The 11423-nt window shown below is 37.9% G+C and overlaps 2 protein-coding genes and 1 pseudogene across 2 annotated transcripts in view; 1 reads left to right on the top strand and 2 right to left on the bottom strand.

Annotated features, from left to right (window-relative positions):
• Positions 1-2823: 2823 nt before the first annotated feature.
• On the top strand, positions 2824-2924 carry LOC145785270 (U6 spliceosomal RNA; annotated as a pseudogene).
• Positions 2925-4140: 1216 nt separating this feature from the next.
• LOC145774959 (tRNA (adenine(58)-N(1))-methyltransferase catalytic subunit TRMT61A-like) lies at positions 4141-9682 on the bottom strand. Its single transcript, XM_082586231.1, has 5 exons — positions 8690-9682; positions 7404-7545; positions 6275-6417; positions 5050-5173; positions 4141-4740 (listed from the first exon to the last, which is right to left on the bottom strand). The coding sequence occupies exons 1-5, from the start codon at positions 8870-8872 to the stop codon at positions 4220-4222; spliced, it is 1113 nt and encodes a 370-aa protein (XP_082442357.1). The 5' UTR covers positions 8873-9682; the 3' UTR covers positions 4141-4219.
• Positions 9683-9777: 95 nt separating this feature from the next.
• The window catches only part of LOC145784000 (E3 ubiquitin-protein ligase HECTD1-like), a 48018-nt gene continuing 46372 nt past the window's right edge, over positions 9778-11423 (bottom strand). Inside the window, exon 50 of the mRNA XM_082595759.1 lies at positions 9778-11287. Coding sequence (XP_082451885.1) covers positions 11150-11287 — 138 coding nt within the window. The 3' untranslated portion in view covers positions 9778-11149. The remainder of the gene's footprint in view (positions 11288-11423) is intronic.

The following is an 11423-nucleotide window of genomic DNA, read 5'->3' as shown; positions in this document are numbered from 1 at the left end:
ATGAAGATAGAAATAAAGCAATGCATAGGCAGTAAGAAATGAAACTTAACATTTCATCATTGTTGCTATATTATATGACTGAAGCTGTCAATGATTCACAGCCCGTCAGCCCAATGCAATAGCTTTTTTTTTTGTTTAGTAGAAATATATATACCACGCCTTAAAAGTTTTCACATTCATTATCACAACCTGTGATTTCAGAAATCGACTAAATGGGCACCAATTTTTTTTCTAATTTAAAAGCGATCAACTAGAAAAATTGCCTCTATCAAACGAACAACATTTAACTTAGATTTATAAAAAACAACCACAGTTTTTGACTTGAAAACTGATTCTTCAAACAGATTTGATGTTATTTCCTTCAGAAGTCTATGACTTTTTGGTATTGCTTTTGATGATACACTCTTTAAATGCTTTCACTTGTGTCTGGCATTTTCTCCAGTCTTTATTTTCAAACATGCAATCCTGCACAGCAAAGTTTTCAGCAGAACAACCAGTTTTTTTAATTGCAACATCAAGTTTATCTTCCTCTTCTTCCTCAGGCACTGGATTTTCTGAATCCATTTCACTTGATATCAGTATAGTTATGAATTAAAATTGCAGTTTACAGAGTCAGTAAGTCTATTGCTAAAATAATTTGCAACAAAAACCTTGGAATGCAAACATAAGACTGTTAATATTTAGCCATTTTTTATTTAGGAAAATATATACGGCGGTAGTATATAGCATCTAGCTATAGCATCTTTTCATGTTTGTGTTTGTGACAAATAAATAAATGAACTAACTAACAGCTAATGTTCCAAGAAGTAAAAATATGGTGAGACAGGTTTAAGGCAACAAGACTTCAACAATCGGAAACTTCACTCTGTCAATCTCGGTGACCGGGCCTGCGTCAGTGATTCAAAGCCTCTACAAGTATGCCAAACTGCCAGGATTAAGCTCTTCAAGAAGCTTTCCCAGTCCGAGGATAAAGATTCCATCAGTCAAGTTTATTATTATATTGGCTGTAGCTATATTTACACTATATAGTGTAATAATAGCCTCAATAGTGTTGCCAGATAAGGAATTCTGCCCTAATTTGAAAAAAGGTTAAAGCAGTTGAAAACAAAAACATGTCTTTTGGAAATTTTTTTAGTCCTGGGCAAAGATCAAAACCCTAATCTTATTCCTAACTCTAACCCTTCCTAACTTAAATCCTAACTCTGGCAACACCTGATTTTAACCATGGCATTAAGTGTGAAAAAATAGCCACTTCCTATTACAGTATATTCCGTACAATGCGTACATGCCTAACTATTTAAGCAAGGTAGCTACAGCATTAGGTTTCAAGGCATCAAAATCTTATTGCATATAACCTAGCACTTTGAATTTCGATCTCCAAGAGCATTTCATCAAGCAACTTTAAAGTAAATCTGCCCAGAGCAGTGAGCACACGCTAAAATATTTCTATAGGCTACAATGAATGTTTGAGCGATTTTTGTTTTTACTTTCCTAGTGCACCTCTCTTAAAGTAATCGTGTTTCTGATGCTCTGGTGACTGGTCTGCCAAAGTTTTTTTTACTGATTCAGCAGCGTTGACAGGTAAAGAAACATGGATGCAACCTAGTTACGAACTAGGTTGCACCCAAGAAACATTGGCCTAGTCCAGTGGTTCTCAACAGGGGTGCCGCGACACCCAAGGGTGCCATTTACGTTTTGCAAGGGTTCTGCAAGTTATTAGAGTAGCGTTATCAAATATGCGCCACGACATTAAAAGGATTTGCGCTAAAACTCAGCACAAACTTTGTTTGAAACGGACTTCATTAAATTGTACATGATATGATATGGAGCTCTAGTTAGTTTTGTTTTTGAGAAAACTTTTTTCAAAATTATTATTATTTAATGCAGAACATTTTTGGTTCGACTGTGTGTGCCGCCAAATTATTTGGTTGTTTGCAGGCTGCCCTAAGCCGAAAAAGTTTGAGAGCCACTGGCCTAGTCTAATAAATTTTCATTTAACAATTGTGCATATTCTACCACAAGGTCTTTCTTTTTCTCTCTCCTTTCTTTGCAGTAAAATTTCAATGTACAGTTGTACACGGTGACACAAGTGTTAGGTATCCAAAGTAACAGTCAAATAGATAGGCTAAACCAGGGGTCACCAACCTTTTTTGCATGCGGGCCACTTTGGCACTAAGGAGAGCTGTGGCGGGCCGCACTAATAAAATGTTAGGTAGGTTGACTCTTATGCTAAAAAAGAACGCATTTCGTACCTTGTATCCAACGTTACATGTTGTTCATATTTATTTTAGAATACCGCAGCAACAAAATTAATTGAACAACGCTACTGCCAGGCCAAGCTCCTTTTACAACATTTTTGACTTTTTTTAACAATGCCTAATAAATGAGGCCACTAGTTTTGCGCACTTATAGCGAGGCGAGCGGTTTCATCAGAATATTCATCGCCAAGCAAGAGTGGTGTAGTCACTTCGCTTCACAAAAGATATCTTGCAATTAACAATTTTAGTAAACAAGGAAATGTTTGACACATCGCAATAGGCTACAGGCAACAATAGTGACCTACAAACATATCAGCGAAAAATAGGCTCCAATAACAGGGAAAAAGAAACCAGGCACCATGAAACAAATGTTTGTAGAAATCACCCAAAAATTGTAATTCTATCGTAATTCATGAACAGTCTTCCCTTTAAAAAAGCAATGAGTTGCTTTTTCATCCTTTTTGTGAGAGTCTATAAAACCGTCTTTCTTTTGTTACAGACAACTGTCACTTGCGGTGCTTATCAGCGTGGCAAGAATTTGTTGATTAACAACATTTTGCAGAACTTGCTTCGGCAGTAGATATACTAAAATTGGAACGATAGAGAAGATCAGCATGGCCCCTGCGCAAGGATGACACGCGAAATCGTGAAGCGTTCCATATTTCTTAAAAAAAAAAAACATTTTGCAGTAGCCTACTAAGCTAAATATTTTCATAATACAATCAGAAAAAGTCTTTAAATTTGGCCAATTTATTATAAATTGAGTTGGCACACCGACCTATTTTGCCAACAAAAACTTGCATAAAGAGAACACTGGTCGTGAAACACAATAACGGTGAAACGCACACTAGTGTTTACATGACATTTGCAAACTTAAAATAAGCAACCCTATGCTCGACATTTTCGAAATTCGAAAACAGACGTTTTAATCAACCACTGGGACAGTGTGGCTGGACATCGCATTGGAATAGCTTTAAGCAACTCCCACCTAGAACTATAATCTGATTGGTCGGTCGGTGGAATCGTATGCAAAGCGAAAATATGCTTCTCGGAAAGTATTTTTTTGCCTGTGTGCTCTTTAACTCCTCAAAAAAAGTATTTTTGGTTATACTTGTACGCTGATACCTTCTGCGGGCCGCAGCGATACAGCGTGGCGGGCCGCATGCGGCCCGCGGGCCGCCATTTGGTGACCCCTGGGCTAAACCATTGATTGTATTCAGCCTAGTCATGTGAGTATGGATCATATTCACGAGATATTTAATTTATCCAAAATTGTTTTTAGCAATTACGTCATTATCAGAGTTTCTGATTAAAATTTGATAAAGACCACTGCTTCGGCAAGCACAAAACGAAGTGGCGTGCAGTAATGTTCCAATAAAACTGATAACAGCTTTGTAAACAAAGATATTTTAAAATCAAAAGCCTCTGCCTCAAAAATGGTTGTCGTTGAGCCATTGGGGTAAAAAGTTTTGCCTTTTTCACCTCAGATTGTCGATTTTTGTACAAACTTCAATCCCCGACTTCAATGTAGGCTACTGGAGAACAGTCAATCTTTGGTACCATCGTCCAAGACACGCTGATCTTGACAAACTAAGCTTAATGTACTGGTTGATGCGATCATATTTGAGTGTGGTTTGTCCCTCAGCACAACACAAAAAGAAAATGTCATTCCCCTTAGCCAAGGACATCCATTGGCGAACAAGGCAGCCGGCTGAAGCTTGCTTTTTATTCATCAGTTTTGTAACTGTTTTAACCAAGCTCAAAAAATCCGTCACAACAGTATACTGTGGGGCTGCTAAAAATGTAGTTACGGTATAAAAAAACAACTTCTTTTGCGTTGACTGTGTCGTATCTGCTTAAAACACAATCAATGGAAATGAGTTCTTTATTTTTCGCCCAAAATAACATTATAAACAAATAACTTACAGACCAACGCAGCAACGCTCATTTGGCTAAGAAAACTAAAGTGGCACGCAAACAGACGGACAGTATGTTGCAAAAGTTAAATAACCAGTGTGTCCATAGATTTCCTTAGGAAGAACGCAAGTCCGACAAGCAAAAGCATGCTTTGTGGCGGCGGGGGCTGTTTTTCCTTTACCAAGTAGACCCCAATCTGGGGTTTTAATTTCGGAATCAGCTGAATCAGTTTTTCTGCGTTTAGAATTTTTATGTGAAGCTTCAATGGTACCAGGGTCAGGCGTTGTCCTGACAACAACATCTCCTAAAGGAAGTTGATCTCCAGTCTCGTAAGCGCACGGAAGGATAGAGGACTCTTTCTTTCCAGGAGATAGAAGACGATCCTTTACTTCAGAATTTCCAAGACCAATGTCTGCTACTGGAACAAATATCCTCTTGACATTGTAAGACCGCCGAACCAGCTCCACAGTCTCAATGTCATAGAAACCACTGCCAGTCTTGTGCAAAGCGGCGCAAGTTCTTTGCGTCTGCTCCATGCAAGGGGAAAATGAACAGAGTCTGCCTCCTGCAAAAACAAATCAAAAGAAAATTGCACTTTCATCAAAATTGAACGGTTTACTAAAAAAAATTCATTGTATTTCAACGCATTGTAGGCCTAATGCAATTCGGATCAAACCTTTTTAAGCACTCTGAAGCTTACACGAAGTGAAACAGAAGGGTTTTAAGGGAATAGAAAGGTAAAAAGCTAGACTACCAAATCTTGTTTTTTCTACTACTTGCATTTCACTAGTACGCTCATCAATAACATGAATCAAAAACTAAAATGTGATAAGTTACTATAACATAAACAGTTGATTACTCAAAAGAAACAAACCAGTTTTCTTGAGAGCTTTGGCTGCCTTCAAAACGGCCTGATCTGGCTGTGGAATGTCAAGAAAAACTGCATCAGCAATGTTTTCAACCGGAAAACCATCATTCAGGACGTCTCTGTGGTATACCTTTGAGGAAAAATAGCATTTGCTGAAAGATCATGATGACAATGCTCAATCAAAAGAACATACAATATTTTTGTAGCAACTTTCAATTTAAAAATAGCGTATAATTATCTTGTTCTTAAAAACTGCTTGCGGTTGACAATGTAAAAGTTTCAATATAAAAAATAGTTTTAAATTCGTCACAAAGCAGAACACTCAATTGATTGATTGATTGAATCTTTATCTTCGGACTGGGAAAGCTTCTTGCAGAGCTTAATCCTGGCTGTTTCGCATACTTGTAGAGGCTTTGAATCACTGACGCAGGCCCGGTCACCGAGATTGACAGAATGAAGTTTCCGATTGCTGAAGTCTTGTTACCGGGGAACTATTCCATCCATTAGATGCTGCTGAATGGAGAGCAGTCCTTAACGTGCGTTGCTCAAGCGCACACCCCGAGAGTCGAACCAGCGCCGCTTGATCTTGAAGCTTTTTCGTTCCAGAAGTGACGCGCTAACCAATTGAGCTATCGGGGCGGAAACTTTGCTTTTTGCTTTTTGAAATTCTACTTTTGAAAATGCTTTTTGAAATTCTACCCTTACTATCTTCTACAACACAAAACGTTTGTATGCGCTTGAGACTAAGCATCATCTGTTTTACACTGCACTTGTGTAATATCGGCCATATAGCAATACAACGTATTACTATGTTGTTTGAACATACAGCAAACACGTTACATCTCAGCAATTGCATTGTACCGAAAGTCCCGGATGTAGCAGGCAGTCTGCCATGCCATAAGCGTTGCAAGAAATAATGATATTTTTGAAAATAGTGCAAACGTTATTTTATCAATCACAGCGACGGAAAAAGTCATTGAAGACGGTGAATTGCAGACTACAGTCGAAAAAGTTGAATGTGCCTGAGGAGGAGTCAAACCTGCCTGCTTAACATGAAGCAAAGATTTTCATCCAAATTTTTTTTTTTAAATTCTAAAAAAAGGGCAAAACTGGAGGACGATTTCTAAGTTGAAAACAGTAAAATACTGTGGAAAAAATTATAGTAATATGTGAATTGGTCTGAATATGTTCGCGCTATAATGCATGCCAGTGTTTTAGGCAGAAAACTCACAGTGACATATTCTGATAGACCGTGTTCCTCAAATTCAGTTTTTGCTCTTTTGTAACGATCAAGATTGAATTCTACTGTATGCAGATGCCCCGTTGGCGCCACTGTTCGAATAAGTGCGTGAGAGAGCGAACCGCTGCCAGTGCCTTGAAGGTAAAAAAATTGTGACTACTTTAACAATACAAGCACCCTCCACAGGTGGAGTCCACACCTAATGGCTTAAATCACAAAGTTTACTGCATGATTGAGTTATTTATGGCTATTGATTTCAAAATCTTCACAATGTTTAAATTTTATTTATCAACAAATTTTAGGATTACTCCTAACCATTAGTTTATGATATTTCTATGAGATTACTGTTATATTGAAAAGTTTGGGTGTTCATCACGAAAAGTATCGTTTCCAGCACTAGTTGCAACGTTCATCTGATGAAAGTGGTAGTAAAAGCAAAGACAGACAAGATGGTTTATTGCTTCACTGACGTTTCGCGCACTATTACAATGCGCATCCTCAGAGCGAATAACATACAAAATAAAACTTACAAAGTCATACACTGCAGTGCGGTTGAAGGCAAGAAGAAAAAGAAGCATACATTATTTAAACGCTAGACCAAAAGATGTGTGAGCGGTTACTTTCATCGATATCAAACGTTAAAACTTCCAACATTAAACATTTTCATAACAATACAAAATATAACGAATAACATACAAAGCCATACAATTTCGAATAACATGCAAAATATAACTTTGTAAGTTTTATTTTGTATGTTATTCGCTCTGAGGATGCGCATTGTAATAGTGCGCGAAATGGCCTTGGAGCAACAAATCAACTTGTTTGTCTTTGCTTTTACTAACACTTTCATCAAATGAACGTTGCAACTAGTGCTAGAAACGAATGCTGTTGATGCGATGCATTTTCTTGTTTGATCACAATCAGTTGCAACAGTGACATGAAACTTCAAATATGATAATATCATAACATTGACATTTCCAAACTGTCGATAATATGGAAAAATAGATAAGACTCTTAGAAATGCCAAAACAAACGAGAAATAATACGAAAATCAATCAATAAAATCTTCGATATTTTTTCACTTCACCCGACATGCTTAAATATCTGAATTAGAACTTACCAGACTCGCAGACCACAGATCCAGGTTTCAATTCAAGTTGTAATGTAATCATCGCTATATCAGTCGAGTACAAGATCTGGGTGCGGTGAGGTAACGACAGGGTCCATAGCTCTGGCGTAGGCTGCAGGACATGCACCCAACCCTGTAATATATATTCGTGTCTAAGTTCCAAGCGCGAGCAAGAAAAGGTTTACGAATTAAAACTACATGGAAATGTGGGAAACACTAGCCATGTTCGCAAGGTAACAAACACGACTTATTGTTGCAATTACCCAGACAGCAAATCTGTCATTTTTTTACATTATCCAACAACAATGTAAAAAACGACCGATTTGCTGTGTAGGTAACATTCAGTTGAAAACGAAGATTCGCTCCTTGAGGATAATCAGTCAATCACACTTACAAGTTGGTTTTGAACAAAAATCTAATCAATGTCGTCAAAGCTCGTAGTCATTACGCTTTAGTTACAATAATGCATCATTCGTTAGCAACCCACTGGTGAGAATACGTCTGGTCATCAAGGAGAGCGTGGTTAGCCTTATATTAGATATTAGCTCAGTGAACGATCGGCGATCCTTACCCAAGCCAGCTGGTACATTTGTTAGCAACCTACTGGTGATATGCTAACATCACGTGACATGTTTTCTAACCTTCTGTACGTTTGTTGTGAACCTGGCTCGTATAAATTCTGACAACATTGTCTACACGAAGTCATGTGATACTTGATCGATCCTTCAGTGTTAAACGAATCCCCACCCAGACAGCAAATCAACCGTTTTTCACATTGATTCAACGCATGCAGACGTCGATTCAATGTAAAAAACGGTTGATTTGCAGTCTGGGCTGCAGACTTCACACAACTTGACTCAAAAACTTTTCAAGTATGTTCAACAATTTACAATAACGCGAAACAATTTGATTTTTCTAATATGCGACTGAATCGTCTACTAAAAAATATTGGGCTAATGAAGCTCAGAAAAGATAGTCCTGTCAGTTTCGTGTACTTGTAAGAAGCTTTGTCCATTGACGCAAGCCTAGCCACCGACATTGGCAGATTGAAGTTCCTGCTTGTTGTTGAAGTGTGGCCTGTGGATTACTCCAACTAGTAGAGGGCAGAGGCAGCTTCCCTTCTAGTGCGTTGCTCAATCACACACCCTAACAGTTGAACTATGTTGCTTAACACTGCAGATGGTTCGTTAACAAAGTTTACCCAAATGAGCTATCGGGAGTGGGGTATTTCTTGCATTAAAAAAATGCAGTCGGTTTGTTTTTAAGCTGCAACTAACCTTTGAACAGGAAAACTTAGTCCCATATTGATGCCCTATTAAATCATCATGCTTCATAGCTCCATACTTGGTCTGTGTTATATCTCCAGGCTTTACTGTGACTGGGAACATGGAGTCGTGGCCCAGGAATACAATGACGACGTCGCCTGTCCGCACGTGAGCGCTGCACTCAACGAAACTCATAATGCAAATGTATCAGTAAATCAATCCACCTAGATGGTCTAAACATACAATTAAATCATTTTAGCGCTCAACAGTTCAATGAATGAAACACAAAGAAACAGCTGAAAGAAGGTTACTGTTCGTAAGGTATTTAGCATGTTAGCGTTTTACCCCATCACTTATAGAATGTTTGCTGGTCTTAGAAAAACCAACACAGATCGTAAATATTTGGAAGCACATTCCGTGATGGAATACGTCTGCAAACGTTAAATCAATGTAAAAGCGACGGGTTTTGCTGTCTGGGACTGTAGATTTCCAATCGTGGCTTTGAGCATAAATGTAATTGGAACAGTATTATATTTTCATCATTAAGTGGAATTGTTTTGAATGGTCAAACGGGGAACAAATTCTTCTCACAAAAATAGGTATTTGCTAACAAGACTATACGCCACAGCGGCGGATCTGCAGTGCAGGTTTACATCACTTTACACCAGGTAGCTTAACTCAATACTTGTTTCCAAACTAGTCCACAAACAGCCTGGTATTCACAATAATTGAGGATTATCACCCTGTGCATTTTGATTATAATCTGATAAAAAAACGCATTTCATTTTCACATGCTTTTTCTTGAAGGGGCGGCAAAATCTGAATCCGCCCCGGGCGGCACATTCCCTAGCTACGCCACTGCCGTGGAGTCATACGAAAATAATGCTCCACGTAGGTTAAGTGTTTTCTTAATTAATATTATTATATTATCAAATAAACGTGTATCTGTTCAACGCGTCAACAAATTAACTGCCGATGGCCCTAGAATGTTTGCTCACAGTTGGAAAGCTGTTCGTCAAGTGATCCAACGAAAGCACGCTTGAGTGAGCAATGATGTCAAAGGTCAGTCAGCTGCACAACACTCATTTCAAACATGGACAAAGAGTGACGTAATGTTGTATTATGCGACGCCAAGCAATGCAATCAAAGAAACCGACGTTTTATGTTGTCACAATGTTGTTAAAAGTTGCGACAACATTTGAAATGCAATTGTTCAAGATACAAACTTGAAAACAATAAAACATTGATCAAACCAAAAAACACAAACAAAAAAATAGCAAAGAATTTTCTCTCGTGATTATTGCTGTATCGACTTTGCCCAGCATTACAAAGGCAATATGAATTACTTGCAAAGGATAAATTGTGCGAGGTGAAAGAGCAAACGTCTCAATTCCAAAAATTGCCAACAATTTTTGCCATGAATTGGAGGCTGCATGCCCATCAGAAAAGACATAAACAGCAATCTTTTTGGGCTCCTTGATGGAGGATTTCGTATTTGCAGTAACATTGCAGAAATTGCCATAATAGTTCAAAATAACTTTCCCAGAACAAAATCTGTCATTTTTATACTGATTCAACGTCTGCAGACGTTGAATTAATGTAAAATGACGGATTTTGCTGTCTGGTTTGTCAGTTTCATGATGAAAATGACATCTTAATTTTGACGGCTTGTATAAACAATCGAAATTTCAGATCCATTAACGTCAAATGACAATGCGTTAAAGTAAAAAAAGCTTTTTTAAGCACAGACGGTACATCAAACGTAACACCGACGCTTTATGGAACTCAAAAAAAAAAATTGGTAAGCTGATCACAACCACCGCAAAACTTCAGAAGTAAAACCACTTTTCCCCATCGTTGTTCCAAGAGCATTGAAGACACCGAGACAACGTTTTGGCGAAAAGTTATCTTAAGTTACAATCAGCCACATAAATAAACCAATAACTTTATTACGTTAGTTTCGGCGGATGTCGATGAAAAGGAAACGCTGATGTAGGAGTAAAACAAGTTTAATGTCAAGTTGTGAATTCGCAGGCTGAACAGAAGCATGCAATCGATCAACAATAGTCGATAATAAATGATAAAATACACTGACGATTATGCCTCAAAGATAGACCAACCAAGCAGATTGAATTCGCCAACTTTTGGTACAGAAATATAGAATACTGTAGTGGAAAAGATTAAACTCTGTTTAGGGTTTCAAAATTTTTAAGTGTCAATATCCACTACCCAGACAGCAAAATCAGTCATTTTTACATTGATTTAAGGTCTGCAGATGTTGAATCAGTGTAAAAATGACGGATTTTGCTGTTTGGATAGTTTTCAAACAGTCGTGTTCATGTTTCAATAATTAAATCAGCCGTTCAGAAAGTCAAACGGATTCAAAACCAACTTTGAACGAAATACAAAATTAACGATTTCAAATAGAGGTTCTTGCCTAGTAGAACCCAACTCGTTGTCAAAACAATTCGATTAATTCAAATGGAAACCCTTCTCAGTGGTTGCCGCAAGAAGTCGCTCTTTAAGAATTTCCTCGCTCGAATAATCAGGAAGTTTGAGGTAATGTACGCAGGTGTTCACAGATGGATAACTGCCGTCACCAGATTCAACCTAACAAATACGTAAAATAACATTAAAATACGCTACAGCAACCTTAACGGTGACCTATAGCAAACTAAAAATTTAGGTTAAAGCTTTCATTAAAGGAATAGTAATTTGTTAGGTACCCGTAGTGAAATAATTGAAA

This window comes from Aplidium turbinatum, chromosome 1 (genome assembly GCF_918807975.1).
Source record: "Aplidium turbinatum chromosome 1, kaAplTurb1.1, whole genome shotgun sequence".
In the NCBI taxonomy this organism is placed as follows: Eukaryota; Metazoa; Chordata; class Ascidiacea; order Aplousobranchia; family Polyclinidae; genus Aplidium; species Aplidium turbinatum.
This window is presented reverse-complemented; position numbering and strand designations above follow the sequence as displayed.

Bases quoted from the DNA above. Each gene is read 5' to 3' on its own strand.
- LOC145774959 (XM_082586231.1), bottom strand. From the start codon at position 8,872: ATGAGTTTCGTTGAGTGCAGCGCTCACGTGCGGACAGGCGACGTCGTC. The intron at 7,546-8,689 runs GTTAGTTGCAGC...TATATATTACAG, and splicing joins CTAAGTTTTCCTGTTCAAAG to GGTTGGGTGCATGTCCTGCA. The intron at 6,418-7,403 runs GTAAGTTCTAAT...TTTACCTTCAAG, and splicing joins ATCTGTGGTCTGCGAGTCTG to GCACTGGCAGCGGTTCGCTC.